Here is a 24,178-nt window from a genome sequence, read left to right on the forward strand (position 1 = left end):
TTTGACCACAACTCTAGGAGTGCGACCATCCAGCCAATGCTATATCCAGCAAGTGGTCCATCCATCAAATCAATTTTTCTCCAGTTTGGTGACCAGGATGTCATGCAGGATAGTGTCAAACGCTTTGCACAAGTCCAGGCAGATGACGTCAGTTGCTCTTCCTTTATCCACTGATGCTGTAACTCCATCACAAAAGGCCATCATGTCTGTCAGGCATGACTTGCCCTTGGTGAAGCCATGTTGGTTACCACCAATCAACTCATCTTCATTTTCGTTGTGCCTCAGAAGGGCCTTTGGGAGGATCTGCTCCGTGGTCTTTCCAACCACATAAGCGAGACTGACTGTCCTGTAGTACCCTGGATCTTCTTTTTCCCCCTCTTGCAAATGGGAGTTATGTTTCCCCTTTTCAAGTTAAGCTGGCCTTGGAAAGTGCAAGTGGGGCCAAAGAGGTGCGGACTACTCGCACCATGGGGGAGACTATTAGAAGGGGGAGGAATAGTAACACCACAAGTAATTGGCACATAGCCACCAGAAATTATAATACACACCCCAATTTTCATCACAAAGGGGACCCTAATTATATCTCTCTGACCCCCCTTTGGTACCTGATGTAATCATCCAATCGTCAATATCAGCCAAAGAGTGTGGTGTAAAAAGCCCAGGCATGTCCTTGTCCAAGAGGAAACTTTGATGCAGGACAGGAATACTGCGTGTAGTCTGCCATGGAGGGCAGGTCTGCCTCTGTTAGTGCCAATTAGAGGGCACTAATTCGAGTGCCAAGAGAGGGCTTTAAACTAGAGAGGAAGGGGGAAGGGGATAAAACCAGCCCTGCAGGAGGTGAGCCTAGGCGGGCATCGGGATTAGGGGTGAGGCAACAGGCTCAGCTGAAGTGCGTCTATGCCAATGCCCACAGCATGATCAACAAACAGGAGGAGCTGGAAGCCTTTGTGCAGCAGGCAAACTATGACTTAGTTGCCATTATGGAAACATGGTGGGATCGCTCCCATGACTGGAGTGCTGCGATGGATAGCTACAAGCTCTTCAGAAAGGATAGGCAAGGAAGGAGGGGTGGTGGCGTGGCTCTCTATGTTAGAGACTGTTATGATGTTATTGAGCTTGCAACTGGGGAAGAGAACGTTGAAGCTCTGTGGGTTAGAATCAAGGGAAAGGCTGACAAGGCAGACATCCTGGTGGGGGTCTGTTATAGACCGCCTAACCAGGATGAAGAGACAGATGAAGCGTTCTATGAACAGCTGGCTGAAGTTGCACGATTGCCAGCCCTTGTCCTCATGGGGGACTTCAACTTCCTTGATATATGCTGGGAATACAACTCGGCGCAGAAGAAGCAATCTAGGAGGTTTCTAGAGTGTATGGAAGATAACTTCTTTCTGCAGCTGGTGAGGGAACCTACCAGAGGAATTCCCCTGCTAGACTTGCTGTTTATAAACAGGCAGGGTCTCGTGGGAGATGTGGAAGTTGGAGGCTGCCTTGGACAGAGAGACGATGAAATGGTAGAGTTCTCAATTCATAGAATCATAGAATCATAGAATTAGCTAGGTTGGAAAAGACCTACAAGATCACCTAGTCCAACCATCCACCTACCACCAATAACCCCACTAAACCATGTCTCCCAACACTATATCTAAACGTTTCTTGAACACCTCCAGGGACGGTGACTCAACCACCTCCCTGGGCAGCCCATTTCAGCGCCTGACCACTCTTTCAGAAAAGTAGTGTTTCCTAATGTCCAGCCTAAATCTCCCCTGGCGCAACTTGAGGCCATTCCCCCTCATCCTGTCACTAGTTACAACAGAGAAGAGGCTGACCCCCAGCTCACTACAACCTCCCTTCAGGTAGTTAGAGAGGGCGATGAGGTCTCCCCTGAGCCTCCTCTTCTCCAGAATGAACAATCCCAGCTCCCTCAGCCGCTCCTCATAAGGCCTGTGCTCCAGACCCCTCACCAGTTTCATCGCCCTCCTCTGAACACGCTCCAGGGCCTCAATGGCTTTCTTGCAGTGAGGGGCCCAAAACTGGACACAGTACTCGAGGTGGGGCCTCACTAGGGCTGAGTACAATTCTTGGTGGAACCAAGAGAGGGGACAGCAAAACTGCTACCTTGGACTTTCAGAGGGCAGACTTTGAATTGTTCGGGAGACTGGTAGGGAGAGTCCCTTGGGATTCGGCCCTGGAGAGTAAAGGCGTCCAGGAAGGCTGGTTGCTCCTCAAGAAGGAAGTCCTGAAGCTGCAGGAACAGGCTGTCCCCCTGAGCTGCAAGATGAGCCAGCGGGGAAGGAGATCGGCATGGATGAACAAGTAGCTCTTCCTGAGGCTCCAGGAGAAAAAGAGAATCTACCTCCTGTGGAAGAAGGGACAGGCAACTCGGGAAGAGTACAAAGAGGTTGTTAGGATGTGCAGGGAGAAAATTAGAAAGGCAAAGGCCCAGCTCGAACTCAGCTTGGCTGCTGGAATTAAAGGAAACAAGAAACTCTACCTCAAATATATTAACAGCAAGAAGAGGAGGAAGTAGAATCTCCATTCTTTACTGGACGTGGCTGGGAATGTGGCCACTGAGGACAATGAAAAAGCTGAGGTTCTCAATGCCTTTTTTATGTCTGTCTTTAAAAGCCAAACCGGTTGTCCTCAGAGCACTCTACTCTCTGACTTGGAAGTCTCGGATGGGGAGTGAAATAAACCCCCCAGGATTCAGGAGGAAATGGTCAGAGAGCTACTACTCCACCTGGACTGCCACAAGTCCATGGGGCCGGACAAGATCCACCCGAGAGTACTGAGGGAGCTGGCAGAGGACATAGCCAAGCTGCTTTCCATCATCTGTCAGCGTTCCTGGTCAACTGGAGAGGTCCCAGAAGACTGGAGACTTGCCAATGTGACTCCCATCTACAAGAAGGGTCGTAAGGAGGATCCAGGGAACTACAGGCCTGTCAGCCTGACCTTGGTGCCAGGGAAGGTGATGGAGCAGATTGTCCTCAGGGAGATCATGCGGCGTTTGCAGGACAACTGGGGGATCAGGCCCAGCCAGCATGGGTCTGTGAAAGGCAGGTCCTGCCTGACCAACCTCATCTCCTTCTATGATCGAGTGACCCGCCTGGTGGATGAGGGAAAGGCTGTTGATGTGGTCTACCTAGACTTCAGAAAAGGCTTTGACACTGTCTCCCACAGTATTCTCCTGGAGAAACTGGCAGCCCATGGCTTGGACAGGTACACTCTGCTGGGTAAGGAGCTGGCTGGAGGGCCGGGCCCAGAGAGTGGTGGTGAATGGAGTTAAATCCAGCTGGTGATCGGTCACAAGTTGTGTTCCCCAGGGGTCGGTGCTGGGGCCTGTCCTCTTCAATATCTTTATTGATGACCTGGATGAGGGCATTGAGAGCACCCTCAGTAAGCTTGCAGGCGACACCAAGCTGGCAGGAAGTGTCGATCTGCCTGGAGGTAGAGAGGCCCTACACAGAGATCTGGACAGGCTGGATCTCTGGGCTGAACCCAATGGGATGAGGTTCAACGAGACCAAGTGCCGGGTCCTGCACTTTGTCCACAACAACCCCAGGCAGCGCTACAGGCTTGGGGCAGAGTGGCTGGAAGGTTGTGTGGAGGAAACGGACCTGGGGGTATTGGTTGATGCTCGGCTGAGCATGAGCCAGCAGTGTGCCCAGCTGGCCAAGAAGGCCAATGGCATCCTGGCTTGAATCAGAAATAGTGTTGTCAGTAGGAGTAGGGAAGTCATTGTCCCTCTGTACTCAGCCTTGGTGAGGCCGCACCTCGAGTACTGTGTCCAGTTTTGGGCCCCTCACTGCAAGAAAGCCATTGAGGCCCTGGAGCGTGTTCAGAGGAGGGTGACGAAGCTGGTGAGGGGTCTGGAGCACAGGCCTTGTGAGGAGCGGCTGAGGGAGCTGGGATTGTTCATTGTGGAGAAGAGAAGGCTCAGAGGTGACCTTATCGCTCTCTCTAACTACCTGAAGGGAGGTTGTAGTGAGCTGGGGGTCGGCCTCTTCTCTCTTGTAACTAGTGACAGGACGAGGGGGAATGGCCTCAAGTTGCGCCAGGGGAGATTTAGGCTGGACATTAGGAAATACTGCTTTTCTGAACGAGTGGTCAGGCGCTGGAATGGGCTGCCCAGGGAGGTGGTTGAGTCACCGTCCCTGGAGGTGTTCAAGAAACATTTAGATATAGCGTTGAGAGACATGGTTTAGTGGGGTTATTGGTGGTAGGTGGATGGTTGGACTGGATGATCTTGTAGTTCTTTTCCAACATAACTTATTCTATGATTCTATGATTCTATGATTCTATGATTAAACACCTATTCTGCTCTCCTGAGATCCATGGCCCTCCAAGACGACCGACAAAGGCAGAAACAGCAGGTCTGGTGCCACGTCTTCTTCAGTGGCATTTAACAGTGGACTTTTTGAACATCTTTCATGAAAGAAGCTGGAAGGACAGAGAACTGAAAACTACAGACTCCTTACGTCATGATGGGAAAAATTGTATCCGTGTCAACACATATCAGTGCATGTTATGTCTGCGAGTTCAATAAACAATGTATTTAAATGTTTTTGAATAGTTCCAGTCCAAGTGTGGTGGTCTTTGGTGGCAAAATCAGAACTATATTTTCAGTGTGACATCCTAAAAATAAAACAATACACCTTGGAACTGACAGCCTGGACCATAAAACTGAGGGTGTCAGCCATAAAATGATGGCTTTGGATCCCAAATGGAGTTTCAGAGCCCTGACAATAAGGATTTGGTCACAGAAAAAGGAGACCTCGGCCCAAAACTTGGGGGTTTAAGCAGTCAAAAGAAGACTTTATTGCAAATGTAGGCTCTGGAACCTGAAAAGAAGGCTTTGTAACCTGTAAAGGTAACATTGGGCCCTAATAATGAGGCTTTGAGCCCTCAGCAAGGGCAAGTCAGTCCTCCAAATCAGGCTTTGGGCCTTAAATCTGTGGCTTTGGACTCTCCAGCTTGATGGCTGGAACACGAAAGGATTCTGTGATCCCTCAAAATGGATGTTTTTACCCAAAACCAAGGCTTTGGACCCTAAAATTCAGGCCTTAGCCCCTAAATGAGGCTTTGAGTACCACAAAGATGGGTATGTCTTGCCAATCAGTTTTTGGACCCCTCAAGAGGAAGCTTTGTGGTATGGGAGCCAGGCTTTGGACCCTGAGAATGTGACACTGAGACTGAAAAGCGAGGGTGATAAAAAGTGGCCTTGTATCCTCACTGAAGGCTCTGGGTCCTGAAAACAAGGACTTGGAGACTAACTATGAGGCTCTGGTCTACTAAAAAGATCCTTTCGACACTGTTACTATGTTTTCTAGCTACAAAAAGAATTCAGAGCTTTGAGAGAGTTTGTGCCCTAAAAATGTAGATTGGTACCTCCAAATGAGGACATGGAGCCTGAAATGAGGCTTTGGGCCCCAAGAATGGTTGTTTGATTTTTTTTTCAGTCTAAAACTGAGGCTCTGACCCTGAATAAAAAACTGAGTTAGGAGCCTGAAATTGTGAGAGTTTTTACAGCCTGAAAACGAGGTCCATGGGCTCAAACCTTGGACTCTGGGCCCTGAGGCTGATTCTTTATGCCATAAACAGCTGCTGTGCATCCTAAGTGAAGAGAAGAAATGAAGCTGAGAAACTTCACAGCCAAGTTGTTTATTTTTTTTACCGTTCAGTCAGGTACTCTTTATTAGTGGTGCCAGGAAGCACTGGGGATATTTCCACGCACTTCAAAGATGACATGATTCAGAGTCCATTATACTTCCACAGATAGTACATATTCATAAATTACCTGCAAGGTTATTAACGCCTATCTCAGGTAGTGATTTACGAGGTTTCCAGTCTTCTATTCCATAGCCTCTTCAACCATCTAGTGTCGTTTTAGAATCACAACAGCTTTTTCCTTCATCCAGGGGTCGTCCTTGCTCACCCTCTAGTTGAACTTTCTTCATTCATGCATGCTCAAGTAGGAGAATGCCTACTAGAAGTTATTTATAGGTACCAAAATCGTAACATTTGCTCACTCAGCGCTTGGCCATTATTTCTGAACATCTGCTCATCCTTGGATAGAGATAAGTTTGGCAACCTGTCTTATCATGATATATACTGCGGTGTTGGAAGATGAGGAGGACAGAGGCAAATACCTTGATGTCTGCCTGTTGCGTCCCAACCTTCTCCCGGAGTGAGACAATTTGGCCTTGTGTGGAGGCCCTGGCTTCTTCTGATGTTTGATAAGCTTACTCACATTATTTCTTCATTGTTTCTTTTGCTGAAGGTCCCTTGTTAAAACAGAATAGCCTTACAACCTGCTTTCTAGTCTATTATGCTACATCCGTAACTACTCGCAATATCTAAAAGCTATTGCAGTTTTGCAAGCAAGAACTAATCATGTAATACAACAATTCAACAGCTATACTTCTAAAAATACTAAAATATATTGTGTATTTACTTCTTCAAATCGTAAGGAAGAGACATGGGGCACTAAAACAGTGTCAGGGACAGCACCTCCCCGTGCCAACCCAGCGCCCTTGCTCTGCAGCAGGCCGAGGAAACGAGCAGACCAGCAGCCAGGCTGACACCAGCGGACACCAGAGGGCGCTGAGCTAGCGGCACAGACGTCCCGCGCCCGGAGGAGGCGGTGCCCCGGAGGCGAGTCTGGGCGGAGCCGGTGCCACGTGCGGCGGCAACATGGCGGCGGCGGGGCGGCGGGCGAGAGCGGCGCGTGGGGTCGCGGCGGGGCGGCGCCGGCGGCCGCGGGTGGCGGTGAGCGTGGGGCCGGGGCGGAGGGGCAGGTTCTAAGCGTAGTCCGGTGCTGACGGTGCCGGCGCATCCCCCAGGGCCCAGGCGCCGACGGGAAGCCCCGGCCGGCGCCGCCCCGGAGCCGCGACGAGGAGGTGTCCAGTGAAGAGGAGACAGAGAGGTGAGCGCTGCTCCCGGGCTTCCCGGGTCTACCGGGGCTCGGCGCAGAGCTGACGCGACTCCGGCAGCGCGGCGGCGGTGCGGCGGCGGGAGGAGGCAGCCGCCGAGGAGGAGGTGGCGGAGACGCCGCAGGAGAAGAAGCTGCGCCTGGCCAAGCTCTACCTAGAGGAGCTGCGGCGGCACGGTGAGCGCAGGGCGGCGGCGGGGCCGGGCGACGGCGGGGCAGGCGCGCGGGGCGGCCCTCACTCCCGTACCTATCGCAGAGGAAGAGCGGGCGGAGGAAGAGGCCGCGGCCTTCCCCGGGGACCTCGTCGGCGAGCGCCTGAAGGAGGCCGTGGTAAGTGAGGAGGCGGTGGCGCGGTGGCGGGGCGGCCTCGGGGCCCTCCCTTAACCCGCTGTGCTCCACCAGCTCGAGCAGCAGGGACGACTGCGACGCCCCGCGGCCCAGGACGTGAGTATGTGGCCCGCGGGCCCCGCTCCTCACTCGTGACCGGGCTGAGCCAGCGCTGCCCCGCTCACGGCCCTGCTCCCACTAGGTGTGCCCTCCGGCCCCGGCTGCCATCCGAGTTCTGCGGGGGCACCAGCAGCCTGTCACCTGCCTCGTTATCTCTCCAGATGACAAGTTCATTTTTTCAGCTGCTAAGGACGGCTCCATCATCAAATGCAAGTGCTTCTGCTTCTCCTGCGTGCTGCAGGAGTTGGCTGTTGCTGTGGCAGGGACCTGGCAGGAGCAGGGCTGTAGGTGGAGGTGGCTGGCTCTGCCCATCCCTCGAGGACGGAAGTAGCTGCAGAGCATAAGAGCTGGGCTTATTCAGCCAGGAGAAGGCTTCAGGGAGAGCCTGTTGTGGCCCCCCACTGCTTAAAGGGAGTCTATAAACAGGGAGAACAACTTTTTACATGGGCGGATAGTGATTGGGCATGGAGGTAGTTTTGCACTAAAAGAGAAGAAATATAGATTACATGTGAGGAGGAAATTCTTTTCTCAGAGGGCAGTGAGGCCCTGGCACAGGGCGCCCCTCTCTTGGAGGTGCCCATGGCCAGGCTGAATGGGGCCCTGGGCAGCCTGATCTCAGCCCACAGCAGGGGAGTAGGAACTAGACGGTCTTTAAGACTCTTTCCAACCCAAGCTATTCTATGATTGGCTACTGGGCAGGGTGGGTTGCATCACTCTGGGCTTTGTGCGCAGCTTATTCACGCTTCCTGGGGCAAGGGAGGCTCCTGTGGGTGATGGTGCTGCCTGTCCTGTAGGGGAGGTGGAGAGCGGGAAGAGACTCTGCGTGGTGCCCGGGGGCAAGAAGAGCATGGAGGGGCAGCCCATGGGGCACACAGCCCATGTTCTCTGCATTGCCATCTCGTCGGACGGCAAGTACCTGGTACGGTGATTGGATGCTGGTGCTGCCTTGCGGTGCCACATGCTGTCACCAGTAGCACTTGGCCCTGTTCCCATGTTGTCATGAACCTGTGAAGGAGGAGGCCAGGTGGGGAGGTGCATCCTTTCCCAGGATCCTGGAGAACAGCTTCTCATGCCCAGCTTCATCTTGCTGGTGAAGCTGGGTTGAAACAGCCTCTGCTCTGGCCATCATCAGGAGTGTTCCTGGACACCTTCCCCCCCACCAATGCACATGGAGTGGGAGTTGTGGGTCTGCTGGGGCATATGTTGGGCATCCCTTCCTTTCTGCCAGGCTACAGGAGACAGGAACAAGCTGATTCTGATCTGGGAGGCAGCCACCTGCAAGCGCCTTTATACATTCACTGGTCATCGCGATGCTGTGTCGGTGAGTAAGGACGTTGGCTGGAATGGGGAGGAAGGCTTCCGCCACTGGTGGGGAGTGCATGCTGCTTCCTCCCGCTGAGCCTGTGAACTTAGTGACCTGGGATCAGTGGGGCCTCCCTGCAGTGGAGGCCCAGCTCTGAGACTGCCTCTGGGGACACTTGGGCAGGGCACTGTTATATCTGTTGGTCTAACTCTCTACAGGGCTTGTCCTTCCAGAAGGGCACGTACCAGCTGTACAGTGCATCCCATGACCGCTCCGTCAAGGTCTGGAATGTGGAGGAGAATGCTTACGTGGAGACCCTGTAAGGTCCTGGTGGAGCAAGGATTTGTCAGCATGTCCCCAAACAAAGGGAGGAAGAGTGAGGGTCATGGCCCCTTGCAGCTCTTCCTCATCTCTCCCACCAGCTTTGGGCACCAGGATGTCATCACGGGGATGGACAGCCTGAGTTGGGAGTGCTGCGTGACCTCAGGGGGACGGGATGGCACTGTGCGTTTCTGGAAGATCCCCGAGGAGTCACAGCTCATTTTCTATGGGCATCAGTAGGTCTGGGGCAGGAGGAGGGTGTGCTTCCACTGGCGGCTCCAACAAAGCCTCTCTATGCTCAGCATCACCAGGAGCCTGTCAGTACTCTAGGGTCTCTGTTGAGCCCTTTGTGCCTGGAGCTCTGCGCCTCACAGGATCCCACAGTGTGCTCATGATTACTTTTAATTGCTCTTGCAGGGGCTCCATTGACTGCATCCAGCTCATCAATGAGGAGCACATGGTATCAGGTGCTGATGATGGGTGAGTGCAGGGATGGGAGTGTGCACAGCCTTGCCAACCTTTGTGCCCCCAGCACCTTCAGCCCCTTCCGTGCAGGTCTGTGGCCCTGTGGGGGCTGGCGAAGAAGAAGCCACTGGCACTGGTGAGGCAGTCGCATGGGAGGCAGGGTTCTGCCCAGGAGCTGCAGCAGCCGTACTGGGTATCTGCAGTAGCCGCCTTGCTCAACAGCGACCTTGTGGCTACAGGTGCCTGGTGCTGGGAGAGCTGTGTTCTCTTTGGGCAGTACAGGATGGGGGTCCTGTGCTCTTGCTGGTGCTAGGGTGTGTGTCCTCTCTGCTCCAGGTTCCCACAGTGGCTGTGTGAAGTTGTGGAAGTGCGGTGAGGGATTTCAGAAGCTGGAACCCCTCTGTGATATCCCATTGGTACAGATGGGGGAGGCTGGAGCTGGGGAGGAGGCCTTGACAAGCTCCACAGGATGGGAGGAGGCCTGGGGCAGTTGCAGTGCACTGGTGCTGACGCCTCTGCTATTTTCTCCAGATTGGCTTTGTCAACAGTCTGAAGTTCTCATCAGCGGGAGACTTCCTGGTGGCTGGCATTGGGCAGGAGCACCGGTACCATCCTTGTCGCCCATTTTCCAGGGCTTAGACCTCCCTCCTTGTACCTGGCTGGACCAGGAGAGGTGCAGGGAGACACTCTTTTCACCTGCAGGTTAGGCCGATGGTGGAGAGTAAAAGAAGCCAAGAACTGCATCTGCATCATCCCCCTTAAGCGTAGAGCTGGAGCCGCTGGTCCCATGGCAGCTGACAGCGCATAGCCTTCAAGTACTGCCCCGAAAGCTGCAGGAGCTGGATCATTAAAGCCTGTGTAATACAGAGTACAACAGCTCCCGTGTTGTCAGTGCTGGCTGGGGCTGCGGTGGTGCACCTACCCCTGCCTGCGGGCTCTTCCTGCACGCACACTGTGCCCTTCTTGAGGTTCAACGAGACCTGAGGTTAGGCAGAGTGCGTTAGAAAAACAACAAACAAAAACCACTTACATACATTACCAAAAAAAACCCAAAAAACAATAACATGATTTTGAGCACAGAAAGAGATTGCTTTTAAAAAGGGGTAGGGCTCGTCTGCTGTGGTCCTGTTACTCAGCTGTGGTCTGAGCCTCTGTACAGGAACTACTGGGACCTGCAATGCCCTGAGGCATGGAGCGGGTGTTTGCAGTGGGGCTCTTGTCCTGCTGCCATGTGACATATGGGGCATAGAGGGGCCTCTGGCCCCTGGTTCCCCAGGGCCAGGGCAGTGCCTGGGATCTCTGCAAAACCCAGGAGGAAAAGTGAGGAGGAAGATAGAACTGCCAAAGGTGCAGCCCCTCTGATCAGGGTTGGCTACAAGACACCCCAAGGTGTCTTGGGAAAGCTGATTTGTGGCATGGATCAGCATAAGGGAAATGTGAAATTAGAGAACGTGAAGAAGAAAGCTGTGTGAGCAAGGGCAGTGTGCTCCCAAATTATCTCTGCGTGGAGGAGGCATATGGTGGGGCACAACTCAGAGCAAGAGATGCACAACTGATAAGTATGGCTTAGGGCAAGGGAGCCGAGGCTGGCAATGTGCATCACTGATGGGCTGAAGGGCTGAGTAACGGCACAACTGGCTTGTGCTGAGCTGAGGGCTGACCTGGTTTGTGCAGTCCCCAGGCTTGAGCTGCTGCTTCCTGGGAGGAGGTGCAGGCAGGCTAGAGCGCAGCCTCCCCCATCCATCACAAGGATGATGTTGTGGAGTCTGCTGATTTGTAGCTGTTGCACACCGTGGCCCTGCACTGCAAGGCCAAGCCTGCTGGGGAAGGCAGATGTTAAGTGTGCAGGTTCAAATGGCAGCAGCATCCTGGGCAGTCCCAGGGAGGTGACAGTGGGTGCCTAAGAGCTGCACCTGTGGCATTGCTGTGCCCCCACAGGGCAGTGATAGGTCCCCAGCAGCAGCTCGGGGGCAGCTATGCGTGGTGGGGCAGAGGAAGGCTTGGGACAGGGCAGCCGATCCCTCAGGCACTGCAGCACCCCTACAGCACTTACTGTGCTGCCTGATCTCCTTGCCATAGTAGTCAAATCAAACAACACTCTTGGTGTCTGCTGGCCTGAACAGAGCTGGAGGGGTGAGGAGATGGACACTGCTTGGAGAGCTGGTCCATGCTGCCATGAGGTGGGAGTGCACTCCTGCATGGAGGGAGGAGGGCACCAAAAAGTCACAAACCAGTATGGCCAAGAGATGATTTCCAACCTGCTCCTTGCCTTTGCGCATGTAATGTAGCAGTAGTTCTGTTTGCGCTTTGGGATTGTGAAAGTAACAGTGGAGAATTATTGGGCCATGCTTGGCAGCTCCTAGCCAGTACTATGAGACAAAGCAGGGAGGTCTACATGGCCCATATGGTGTTGGTGTCCCACTAAACCTGCATAGCTCTGGGTGGTTCTTTGGTAGCTGGAATCAGCCTATCCTGGAGGAGATGGTTTGGAGCCTAAAATGGAAACTGTAAAATGAGGCTCTGGATCCCAAAATGAGGCTTTGGACCCTGAGATGGATTCTTTGAACCCAAAACTGAGGCTCTGGATCCTCGAATTGAGAGTGGCCACAAAAATTAACATTGTTGAGCCTGGGTAAGGGATCTCAAAATTGGGACTTTGGACCCTAAGAAATGTTCCTAGAACAGCTGTTTTGAGTCCTAAAGGGGAAGCATTAGTCAGAGTAACAGTTTCCTCAGTGGACCTGAGGAAAAAAAATAAAAAAAGTCTGAATTCTGAAAGGGAGTTTTTGTTCCAGAAATGATGGTTTGCACCTCAGCATGGGGCTTTTGATTTTGAAGCTGGGGCTTTGGACTCTCCAATTCAGGGGCTGCTGGATCCCAAAGTGATGCTTTGATCACTCAAAATGGACCATAAAAGGAGGCTCTGGGCCCTAATTTTCAGGCCTTGTCTGATAGACTGAGGATTACGGATCTTAAAAAGATGTGTCTTTTCTCTCAAGTGAGGCTTTGGACCCTAAAAACGTGGCTTTGCAGCTTAAAATGAAATTGTGGGGCCTAAAAATTAGACATTGCACTCTGAAAATGACAGCCTGGGCTGTAGAGCTGAGAGTATAAGCAAAGTAATGACAGCTTATGGTCCAAAATGGAGTCTCAGGGCCCTGACAGCAAGGGTTTTGTCTCTAAGACCTGAGGGTTCAGGTAATCAAAAGAAGACTTGGTATCTCAGATAGAGGCTTGGGACCCTGAAAACACGGTTTGGAATCTGAAAAGGAGATGCTGGCCATGGGGGAAAAAAAAAAAAAGAGCTTTGGGAGCCCAGAAATGGGGTACCTGGACCCTAAATTAGGCCTTATGACACTGAAAAGGATTATTTGAAGCTGAAACCGAGTCCCGAAGAGGAGGCTCTGCGAACTATGAACCATAGAATCGTTTCGGTTGGAAAACTTCGTTTAAAGCCTGTGGGGCTTGAAAGAGGCCCCAGACTAACCCGAGGCCCACAGACGCTTTACACTACACTGGACAGCCCTAACCCCTATCCCGCTGACCAGCTCAGCCCCGGAGCAGCAGCGAGCACAGCGCCGCCCCTACCGAGGGGAGGCGGGGTGGGGCCTCCCTGCCGCCGGGGGGCGCTCGACTGCGCGCCAGTCTCCGCTTGCAGCGCCGTTGTTCCGGGGCGACGGAGGAGCCGAAAACGATCGGCAGGTTGCGGGGGGGCGGCATGGCTGCTGGCGGCGTGGTGAGTGCTTGGGCCTTCGCGCTGCTGGGGCAGGGTGTTCGGGGCCCCCAGAGCCGCTGAGGCCGGGCCGGAGGCGCCGTGGTAGTGGGCGGGGAGTAGCTCTAGTTCTGTGGGGGCTTAGTGCTGCTGAGGCCGGGCTGCACAGCGCGGGTAGGTCTGCGCTTGGGTAGGGGCGGGGGGCAGGCAGACGCGATTGGACAGGACTTGGGGGATTACGGAGAGAGTTGAGCTTGTGTGGGGTTTAGTGCTCTGGATGAGGGGAGCTGCTCTTGGGCTTAGAATCCTATTGTACCTATGGCTGGTTTCGGTGTGTAGGGGCACCTGGGGGTCTGGTACAGGTGGTGCTGGGGTGCTCGCGGTATGAACCTGTGGGGCTGCGGCCTTGCACTGGGAGGGGCGGGCTACAGCGTAGGAGAAACCTGTGATAACCTGAGGGGCAGGGAAACAGGCTGATGTTTGTGCATGAGCGTGGTTAGGGAAGCAGGAGCTGTGCGTGTAGGAGCAGGGATTGAAGGCTGATGAACTTCTTTTGAAGTCTGAACGACTTCCCTTTTGTGATGTTTTTTTTAAGCGATTTTTTGATTATTTTTTATTTTCCCCTAATTCCATGCTGTTTCTTGGCCTTTGCAGCACAGTGTGGTGTAGGGGTGTGCTGTGTTTGCCATTTGTAGGGGAATGGTAGTGGTCAGTCCTTTTTGCTGCAGTTTTGTTTATATCTGACCATTCTGGCAGGTGTGCTGACTTGCATGCAAATTTGTCCCTTCTGTGAAAAGAGTGAGCTCTTGTCTGCACCTAGTGTGAGATGAGCAGCTGTTAGAGCAAAGCTGTACCTAATGGTTTGCTCAGGTGTCTGATGTTCCAAGGTCAGCTGTGGGTTCTCCACACTAATAGCGGTGGGAAGTATGTTTCAAAAATGCACAGGTAGTTTGCACAAAGTTGGATAAGACCAGGAGAGGTTATCAGTGTGGATAACCTGCCCTTTCAAGAACTTAATGATATATGGGGAAATACACATTTTGCACTGAGTAATGTTCATACCACTAGCTAACTTTCATGAAGTGAATATGTGGTTTTGTTAGCTTGCTGTGGAAATAAAATGGTTTTATTGCGTGAAGATGATTCTTAATCTATCCTGTCTGAACATTATTGTTTTCCAGGAAGATCCGTCACTAGAGAGACATTTCAAAGGCCACAGAGATGCCATCACTAGTGTGGACTTCAGTCTCAATAAGAAACAATTGGGTAAATCGTCATCTCTCTGTATTTTGATGACCTACTGATAAAAAAATGATTTCTGTTCTTAACTTATATGAGGGGAGCTATGGAGGTCCTGAACTCTAAAAGAATTAAAAACTTATTTTTGCGATGAAAAGATTGGTGAGTTTTGGGATGTATGTTTTATGTGTGACTGGAAGAATCACAGAACCACAGAGTGGCTGAGGTTGGAAGGGACCTGTGGAGTTCGTCTGGTCCAATCTCCTTGCTGTTGGAGCGTTCCTGAGAGCACGTTACCCAGGATTGTGTACATATGGGTTTTAAACATCTCCAGGGAAAGAGTCCACAGCTTTTTTAGGCAACCTGTTCCAGCGCTGAGTCACCCTCTCAGGGAAGTTCTTCCTCATGTTCATTTGCAACTTCTTACCCACAGACTGTGCCCAGTGGTGCTCGTTCTGTTTTTGAATCAGGGTGATAGGTTGTGCATCCTGCTAGAGCATTAGGAACGTCTGCTGTTGCCTAAAGCTACCTTGCTTTACAGTGCAGTAAACAAAGTAAAACGATACTTTTTTTTTTTCTGCCCTGCATAAATATTTTTCTTCTTCCATCTGCCATTTCTCCTGTTTTGGCATTTTCCTGTGGTTACACCAAGGCTTGTGTCACAGCTGGTGTTAGTTGACCCGTTGTGTATACTTGGAGTAGGAACCAGCAGGAGTTTTGGCTCTTGATGAAGCTGTTGTTCAGTCTCTGAGAACGTTGCTTTGGCTCACAGTGAAGATCAGGCAGAAACGGTACTTTGAGGCAAGGTGTCTGATGGGCTGTGGACACAGACATGACTAAACAGAAATACAGTGGTCTAGCAGGTGTTGTAAGTTGTAACAGTCCTGTTCTGGATCTTACAACCTGTGGCACTGTAGCTCTGGAAGATGCAAGGAAATGAAAATCAAACCTGTCTTGGACCACCCTTCTTGATGATGTTGTTTGTATTGTTTTTTGTTGTCTTTTTCATCTTGCTCCTTGTGTCTTTGATTGTAGAGTGATATTTCATTGTGCTCTGCCATGATTGTTTACCTATCTCTAAAAATGTATCTAGTCAGTGCAAATCTCTGCTCAGCAAGGATGCTCTGAATGTAACTTAGCATTGCTTTTGACTGGCCTTTCAGAAGAAGCATGTGAGCCTTTACCTCCTCCAACCGGCCCTTGAAAGAAGTACTCTTGATATTTTTAATAAACGTGGTCATGTAAGAAAGGGAACGAGTTCTAAGAATCCTGTTTCCTTTTCAGGCATCGTTGGGTCAATCACATGTACTTTACTTTTATGAGATCCCAGAGTTCTTTTTTTCCCACATCCTTCATTTTTCCACTCCCAAATCAGCCAACCAAACCTAAAGGACTAGATCTTTTTTTCTTTTAGATTGATTACGTAATCCAATAGGGATGGTAGTTATTGCTAACAAGTCCCAAATAGCATCCTACTAAAACTCCTTAATGACATGTCAGAGCATTATTTTCCTTTATTTTTTTATATCAGTCCTGTAAAAACTATGGTATTTACATTAGTATTTTTGCCAGACAATGTCTTAGTAAAACTATGATTAAAGTTTTACTGTCTTTCCCCCTGGCCATGTACTCAGTCTGCTTTTATAGAGTGGTCTCCCTTTAAATCCCTAAGGAATTGCCTGAATGAGATTTAAAAAAAAAAAAAAAACAACAGACAAATATGTAAAGTTGTGGTGTTTGTTTGTTTGTTTTGTTTCTCCATCAAGGACGTGTAATCGTAGAATCATTAAGGCTGGAAAAGACCGCTACGATCGTAAAGTCCAGCCATCAGCCCATCCCCACCTGCCCACTGACCATGTCTGTTAGTGCCACATCTCCACAGTTCTGCAGCACCTCCAGGGACGGTGACCACACCACCTTCCTGGGCAGCCTATGCCAATGCATTACTGATCTTTTTTGGAAGAAATTCTTAATATCCAACCTGAACCTCCCCTGCAGAAGGCCTGGAAGCCTGCCAGACTCAGCTCAGCACTCTTCTGCCCCATTGCTTCTGCACCAGCACCTGCTTTGCAAGTGACCCTGTATGAAATGAGCATATCCTGAACCAATAGCAGAAAAAGATTGTTATTTTTCTGTTTAAGTGACTGTGAAATGACATTTCTATCAGAAGCTATTTGTCGGCTTGCCATAATGCTAATGAACTGAAATATTCTTGTAATTATGATACTGCCATCAACCTACTGTCGAACTGATCTTATTCCTAGAAGAATCTTAAGAACTTGGTGTAGGTTTTTCCCACTTAGCATTTGGGAAGAGAGAGAGAGAGACACCTAGGGTTTCTTGGCAGGCAAAGACCTGCACGCTCTGTACTTGCCTGTGAAAAATCTACAAAGTTTTCCATTATTTAGGTGTTAAGGTGCTTTAGGAGGCTATCTTTATTGGCATGGTTTCTGAGACTTGTCGTCCAGTTTTTTTTATCTTTGCTAAGTTGATGCTACTATATTTGCTCTTTACCAATAACCAGGGGCCCTGTGCTGCAGACTTCATGCAGCACAGTGGGCTTCAGGAGGGATGAACAGATTTTCAGTTTTCAGTTTGCCGAGTTGGCAGTGAGACCTGAGGAGGGCTATTCAAGGCTGAAATGGAATTTATCCTTGTAAACTGGTTATCTGATGTTCTTGTCAGGGACAGATTTCCCTTCCTACATATGGGGAGGGGCAATGGCTTGTATAAATTTCAGCAGTATGGAGATGTCTGGGAGTTTTCATTTGAGATTTGCTATCGTCAGGTTGGAGCTGTGCACTCCTTAGAGCAAGCAGTGTGCCATGGAAGGGAAGCAAGGCAAAGAAGGGAGCGTTTCTTGAAGATGAGGTCTGTTTTACTTGCTGTGGGTGCAGTATGCACGCATCTGAATTCTGCCTCCAACATATGTGATCTTTTGCTCTTGCTGATGAGGGAGGTCTTAGAAAAGCAGCATCTGGCCTGGGGAGGATGGGTAGAGGGCGTGAACATTCTTTGTAGTATAAGTAAAGAGTTTGTCCCCTTCAGTGTCCCTACCACCTCTTCTTGTCTTTGGAGCATGCATTTCACCCCTTTTTCAGAAACCCAGGAGTAAAGACAAGTTGGAATTTGTGGTGGTTGCTTTTTTTTACCCCTGTTTCTTTTAACAGGTGAGTATAGAAGTAGACATGCAAACGCGAAAGTGGGCTGAGCGGGTATAGGTAGGTGGAGTCATGCTTGTCATGACTGCCATGAAGTCCCACTGAGCCCTCCTGCTGCAAAATGAGCACTGCTCTAATTCTGTTGCAAGCTTGGATTTTTCGTAAGTGCATAGCTGCGTTTGATCAACATTTAGCTGCAAGAAAAAAGAGCTAGGTGTCAAGGGGATGAAATGTGTATGGGTTGCCTTAACGTCACTAGCTCACAGGGCTTTTCTGCCTCATCGGTAGGGTGCTACTTGATATTCAGACTGTCTCTGTTTTCCAACAAAAAAGCAATGAGATAAGCTTCCTCCATAGAACTTCTATGCATTTCCTTAGTGTGTGTTTATTTGGCAGAGGCTTTGCAGATTGTGTGGCCCTTACCTCTGCAGCTGTTGCATTATCTTGGGAGTTGAAATGTCAGTTCAAGCTAATGCATGAGTATGAATTGCCAATTAAATACGGAGCATGCAACACATCAGTGACATGTAAAAGTATGTGTGAAGCTGTTGGAAGCTGTGCTGGCAAATGGAGAGTGAAAAGTAGCTCCATTTTCATTGGAGAATTAATGCAAGTTGCCTTTTTTCTTTTCAACGCAGCGAGTGGCTCAATGGATTCATGCCTGATGATCTGGAGTATGAGACCTCAGATGAGAGCCTATCGCCTTGTGGGCCACAAAGATGCAGTGATGTGTGTTCAGTTTTCCCCATCTGGCCACCTTGTAGCTTCAGGCTCCAGAGACAAAACAGTCTGCTTATGGGTTCCGAGTGTGTAAGTATCTATTCCCTCTGTTTCTTTTTTTGTGTTTAACTCTGGCTTGGGATTCTTACCTCCTTCTTGAGAGCAGTTCTCTGCGTCTGCGACTGAGGAAAGAACAGTTTTATGCAGAAGCTCAGACAGTGAAGAGTTAATTCAGTCTTGAAATGCAGCTGGAAATGAAATTGAAGCCCTTACGAAGCTTAAAGTCAGTATTAACTTCTAATATATGCTAATATATCAAGTCACTAATGTAACCCTTTTTCCCCCACCCTCGTCAGTCTCTTGTAGTAAACCGATCCTTTGCTTTTCTGCCGATCTAAAGCAAAATGCTTAAACTCAAGCTGGTGTATAGTGATGAAGATAACTGTTCTGTGAGCAGGGTGAAGGTTACTAGCTTTCACACCTGCTGTAGTCCATTCAGTGTTAGATGGTTTCTAATCTTTATTTCTTGATCTAAAACTAGTAACTTTCCTCCACTGGTTGTAAATGATGGCATAGTACTAAAAGATGATTTTTGGATTGTGTATTGACTGTTTTTTGTGAGCTTTCCTGTGATTAACTAGAATTCACTTACCCGTTCAGTACCTTACTTGCCTCTTCCCATAAAGACTTAAATTTTTGAATAGAGGGCTTAGTTTCCTTAATTCATGGCTGTCCCACCTGTTGGCTTGCCTGGGCTGCATTGAGTGAGGAGGAATTGTCTTGAGCTGCATATAAAATATATAATATAGTTAATGTCTATAAGCAGAAAAACTTATTTTTAAATTCTTTTTTATTAAAACATTTTAACAAAAAAGAGCAACAAAAACATAACACTAGATACTTGACCTTGTTTTAGTGGAACTAACGCATCAGTCTGGTTTGATGGAAGTGGTTGCAGTTCTTAGTGAGTTCCTAAGGTGTTCAGCGGAGATTTTTGATGAGATTTTACTCTTCCTGTGTTTCATCCTTGAAAACAGTTGTTCACAACTGTATGTACTGCCAAAAAGCCATGACATGAGTAAGGCAGATTGTGAAGCCAGGGACATCTTCCTCTGGAAAGATGGAGCTTACAAACGTCTGGTAAAGAGACATGATCAGATTTCTTTTTGAGTTGAATATCTGATGGCAACCCTATACATTCAATTTGAAATTTGCAGGTAATGTAAACTGAAAATGGGGTCACAGAGACACAAAAAAAAATTGATGATTCTTTCAGCAGTCTTGAAACCTGTTCTCAAATTCCTTTATCAAAATAAAAAGTAAGGCTGCATGTTTTTTGTTGTTCATAGGACTGTGTTTAGCCAATGTATCAAAATGCATAGAATTATTAACTGGAGTCAGCTCTGCACTGTGCCTGCCCTGTGCCCTGGTTTCAGCCCAAACAGCGTTAATAGCACACTTTAATTCATTGACACTTGTCAAGTCCTTAGCAGTCATTGGTTGAGAGTCTTCATAACTTCTTATGTTTTACTGTTACGCATTGTTTTATGTGATATACAAGAACACAAACAGGAAAGAGCAAAGCTTCTGCTTCAGAACTTAATTTTCCTGCAAGTAATGAGAAGCTTTTTGTGGCTAAGACGCAGAAAAGGAGCTCCAGTTTTTCCTCTTGCTTCTTGTGAAATTGTTTTTTTTCCTTTTTTTTTTTTCCGGAATGTACAGACATATAAAGAGGTGTTTGAGGTCCCTTTGCTTCTGAGCTTATTGACTGATGTTATTAAAGACTAAAGGATTGTTTCGAGAACGAACGAGAGGAGGAGACCTAAAGTCTGTGGTGGTAAAATAAAAGAGGTTTAAAATACAAACAAAACAAATGTCCCCTGAACCTGCAAAAGCATTTTTAGTTATTTACGGTTTGTTGAGCTCTGCTGGTTACAAAATACCTACTGAAAGCTTTATTTGATGATATATTAAACCATAAGCAGCCTATGCCATGGAGCTGTTAGGTTTTGAAGGTGTCTTTTTTAAAATCTATAATATTGTTTGCTAGAATAATATTCTCTCCGTCCCCTAAGCTAACTTAAATTTATGTCCTCATTTCCAGCCACTTACCAGTCATCATAGAATTGCCAAGGTTGGAAAAGACCTCTAAGATCATCCAGTCCAACTGTCCACTTGTTACCAATATTTCCCACTAAATCATGTCCCTCAGTACAACAACTAAAGGTTTCTTGAGCACCTCCAGGTTTGGTGACTCCACCCACTCCCTGAGCAGCCCGTTTCAGCACCTGACCACTCTTTCAGAGAAGTGTTTCCTAACGTCCCACCTGAATCTCCCCTGGCACAACTTGAGGCCAGTCCCTCTTGTCCTATCACTAGTTACATGGGAGAAGAGGCTGACCCCCCACCTCACCTCAGCCTCCATTCAGGGACTTGTAGAGAATGATAAGGTCTCCCTGTGAGCCTCCTTTTAACTCCTTCCCCCTTCATACCTAGTTTAAAGCCCTCTCAGTGAGCCCTGCCAGCTCCTGGGCTAGGATCCATTTCCCCTCTTTGAGACAGATGGGACTCAACTGCAGCCATCAGGCCACGTGCCAAGTAAACCATCTCATGGTCAAAAAAACCCCAAATTCCTGCAATTTCACCAGCCTCTGAGGCATGTATTTATGAGATGGATTTTCCTGGTCCTCTCAGTATCCCTCCCTGCCACTGAAGGGATAGAGGAAAATACAAGCTGTACGCCCGCTCCATCCTCTAACTGCCCCAGTCCCCTGAGGTCCTTTTTGATAGTCCTCAGGGTTTTCTCAGCAACGTCATCGCTGCTGGCCTGAACTATCAATAAGGGATAATAATCAGAGGGGTGAACCAGACTTGAAAGTTTCCTAGAAATAACCCTGATCTGGGCCCCAGGGAGGCAACGCACTTCACTGCAGGTAGGGTAGGGCCAACATATAGAGCCCTCCCATCCTCTAAGAAAGGAATCACCTACAACAATCACCCTTCTGTCCTTTTTGGCAGAGGCAGTCTTGAGGTGTGGAGTTGACTGTCTCACTCTAGACAACCTTGTGGGTGGACCTTCCACTGCATTCTCACTCACCTCTCCCTCAAGTTCCAGAGCCTCAAACCTGTTACGTAGGGGCACCTGGGGAACCAAGGTAGATTGGGGTGAGGGTTGCCTGTGATGTTGACCTGGGAGAATAAAAATCAAGGTACTACCATACCAGGATGATGCATGGAGTGGAGGGAGCAAGTGCTGAATCCAAATCCCATGCCAAAAATCCATTTAATATAAATTCCTGTCATAGAGAAGGTATCGGATATTAAATTGGTAAGAACAGATGCTACACTTGATCTTAGCCAAAAGGCCAAGAAGTGATCATGACACTCACCTGAAACTGATGCCTGAACTCTTGTAAAAATTCTTAGCACTCACTTTGTATTCTGAATGAGTTACACATCTGAGGCAGATGTGTCATTTGCAGTTGACAAAAGTATAATCCCTTCTTTTGCGTAAATCTCAGTGTATTTTTTAACTACAGAATTATCACAGTCAATTCATAATGATGGAGTGATTATACAATGAATACAGTAGAACTTTCATGCAGTTAAAACTTAATTCATAGTAAGAAAGAACTAAAATGTGCACATTATAATTGAAATCATAGTTAACTTCAGCTTAGTTAAACATTCCTGGAATAAATGATCGCAATGACATGTATGTCATTGCCTGTATGTTATTAAAAGACACAAGGTTAATTATGTTTGATAAAATTTTAAACCTTGCAACTCTTCAGTCTGGAGTAATAGAAGAGATTGACGGTGTCATTCTGCTGCCTCCAGAGCTGTGCTGCTTGCTTGTGTATAATACTGGAGAGGAGTAATAGCGTAGAGTAGTTCAGTTAGAAAGGACCTACAAAGGTAATTGAGTCTACTGCCTGACCCCTTCAGGCTATCTGTAGCTTTTTTAGACATGCATAACGTTGGCTGTTTCCAGTCAGCAGTCTTCCCTATGCTTTCAAGATGTTTGGTAAATTGTTGAAAGTGTTCTAGCTTACAGCATCCACTAACTGCTTCAGCCGATTGAGTGAATTCCATCAGAGCTGATGGGCTTACATTCAGCTAGTACCACTGGTCCCATACAGTTTTGATGACCATAGATGGATTGTCATTGCGCTGCCAGCCATGGTCCTCCAGCTGAGACGATTAGGCAGCCCACACTCTATCATTAGTATTAAAAATGGAGGCAAGAAAAAACACATTAAATGCCTCTGCCTTTTCCGTGTCCTTACTTGTTAGGTGACCATCATCAAGTTTCAATCCCGTGTTTTCCTCTTCCTCTTGCTGTTAACATACATTAAAGAGGTTTTTTTTGTTTTATTTTGTTTTCTAACATATCCTGGCCAAGGTGAGCTTTGGCTTTTCTTGTTTTCTCCCCACAAATGTGAACTGCTGCTTTATTAGCTCCCTGTGAAGCCTGACTGTGCTTCCAGAGTTGATGTATTTTCTTCTTCTGCCTAAGTTCTGGGAGGAATTCCCTGTGCAACTATGCCAGCCTTCTGCCCTGCTTGCTTGACTCGTGACACAGTGGGATTGTCTGCTCCTGGGCTTCTAGAAAGTGGTACTTAAAAAGTGGCCAGATCTTAGGCACGCCTCAGCTTTCTGGAGAGCCAGTTTCCAAGGAACCCTGCTTGTTATCTCCCTTCGTAGCTTCAAGTTTATTTCCTTAAAATCCAGGGTGACAAGTCTCCTGACTATTTTCTCATTACACCAAAAGTTTTGAACTTGATTTCATTTCATGATCACAGTGGCTGAGACAGCTACCTGCTATCATGTCTCCGTGTGTTCTGAAACAACACACCTAGAAGGGCACCTTTCCTAGTTGTCTCTCAGTACTTGTCAGAGGACATTATCTTCATTATGCTTCAGGAATTTCGTAGATGTGTTTGTTGTGGCAGTACAATGGTCCAACCTGATGGGAGATTTCAGCTTCCCAGACAGAAGGACGATTAGCACAAACTTGTTAGATTTCTAGGAAGCTAGCATAAATAAAAAGAGGGAGGGTGTAATGGGAAAACTGAACTTCAGTGATGCTGTCTTAGTAATTTACTCTTTCTGTGGTGTAAGCTGTATCTATGGTTGTCATGTCAGAAAAGGGCTAGTGTGGAAGGCAAGTTATTGGTATATCAGTTGTGAAGTATCTTGGTGTGTGGCAGCTTTAATATCTGTTTATTTAGGGTTCTTTGTCAGCTTGCTTTCTTTAGACACAACTGAAACAAGAGGTGTTGAGGTCGAGTCAGGTTTGTGATTTGTTTGCTTGCCAGTTTTGTAGAGTTGTTAAAGGGGAGAGAGAAGCCATGCCTTAGTCTGTTTGCAGGTCAGGACTTTGTTTCTGAAGAATCTGAAGCCTTGTAGTCGCTTTTGAGGAGGATATATTACTAAGTTAATGCTGTGTGGATTTCTCTTTGGGATTTTTTTGGGGGGAAGCTGTGTTGATGAATTTTACAATTGCGTGTCTCTGCTATGAAATTTAATCAGATCTGGGAATGTTCTGTGTTTTTGTACAAAAAGAAAACTTCACTAAGAAGAAACCTTTACTGTCCTTTGCCTTCTGACAATTAAGGATTAAATAAAACTTGGAAGCTTTGACCTTTCTGAAGAGGGTGGAGGTATTGTTGGAAAGCATATAGTGTGATTTTCTGCTTTTTAGTTTCAGTAGTGCCGTGGAGCTCAGCATATGGCAACAGAATCCGGTTTTCCACAAGACTCTAGAAGAGTAGAACTCTAGGCTGCTAAAGAAAATGGGAGTAAAACGTGTCTCTGTTGTCCTTTTCTGTCTGTGAATGTTGCATTCGTGATTGTACAGAATATCTTGTGCATACATA

The 24,178-nt window shown here is 48.3% G+C and overlaps 2 protein-coding genes across 7 annotated transcripts in view; both read left to right on the forward strand.

The window, feature by feature from the left end:
• RRP9 (ribosomal RNA processing 9, U3 small nucleolar RNA binding protein) lies at window positions 6,676-10,335 on the forward strand. The gene is made up of 15 exons (XM_021409217.1): window positions 6,676-6,765; window positions 6,840-6,922; window positions 6,990-7,105; window positions 7,185-7,258; window positions 7,331-7,372; window positions 7,458-7,584; window positions 8,170-8,294; window positions 8,604-8,696; window positions 8,897-8,997; window positions 9,101-9,235; window positions 9,417-9,479; window positions 9,555-9,703; window positions 9,801-9,880; window positions 9,996-10,069; window positions 10,167-10,335. Exons 1-15 carry the CDS (start codon window positions 6,691-6,693, stop codon window positions 10,270-10,272), a joined length of 1,443 nt encoding a protein of 480 aa, XP_021264892.1. The 5' UTR covers window positions 6,676-6,690; the 3' UTR covers window positions 10,273-10,335.
• POC1A (POC1 centriolar protein A) overlaps window positions 10,305-24,178 on the forward strand; it is a 61,994-nt gene continuing 48,120 nt past the window's right edge. For 5 of the 6 annotated variants that reach the window (XR_002442459.1, XR_002442460.1, XR_002442461.1 and 2 more), the window contains exons 1-3: window positions 10,484-13,200; window positions 14,358-14,442; window positions 18,215-18,386. Coding sequence is in view for 3 of the 6 variants with exons in the window: in XM_021409219.1 (XP_021264894.1) it covers window positions 13,183-13,200; window positions 14,358-14,442; window positions 18,215-18,386 (275 nt within the window). In the remaining 3 variants the exon portion in view is untranslated. Of the gene's footprint in view, window positions 13,201-14,357; window positions 14,443-18,214; window positions 18,387-24,178 lie in introns of all 6 variants that reach the window. The other variant, XM_021409218.1, reaches the window with a different exon arrangement.

This window comes from Numida meleagris, chromosome 11 (assembly GCF_002078875.1).
Source record: "Numida meleagris isolate 19003 breed g44 Domestic line chromosome 11, NumMel1.0, whole genome shotgun sequence".
NCBI classification, from domain to species: Eukaryota; Metazoa; Chordata; class Aves; order Galliformes; family Numididae; genus Numida; species Numida meleagris.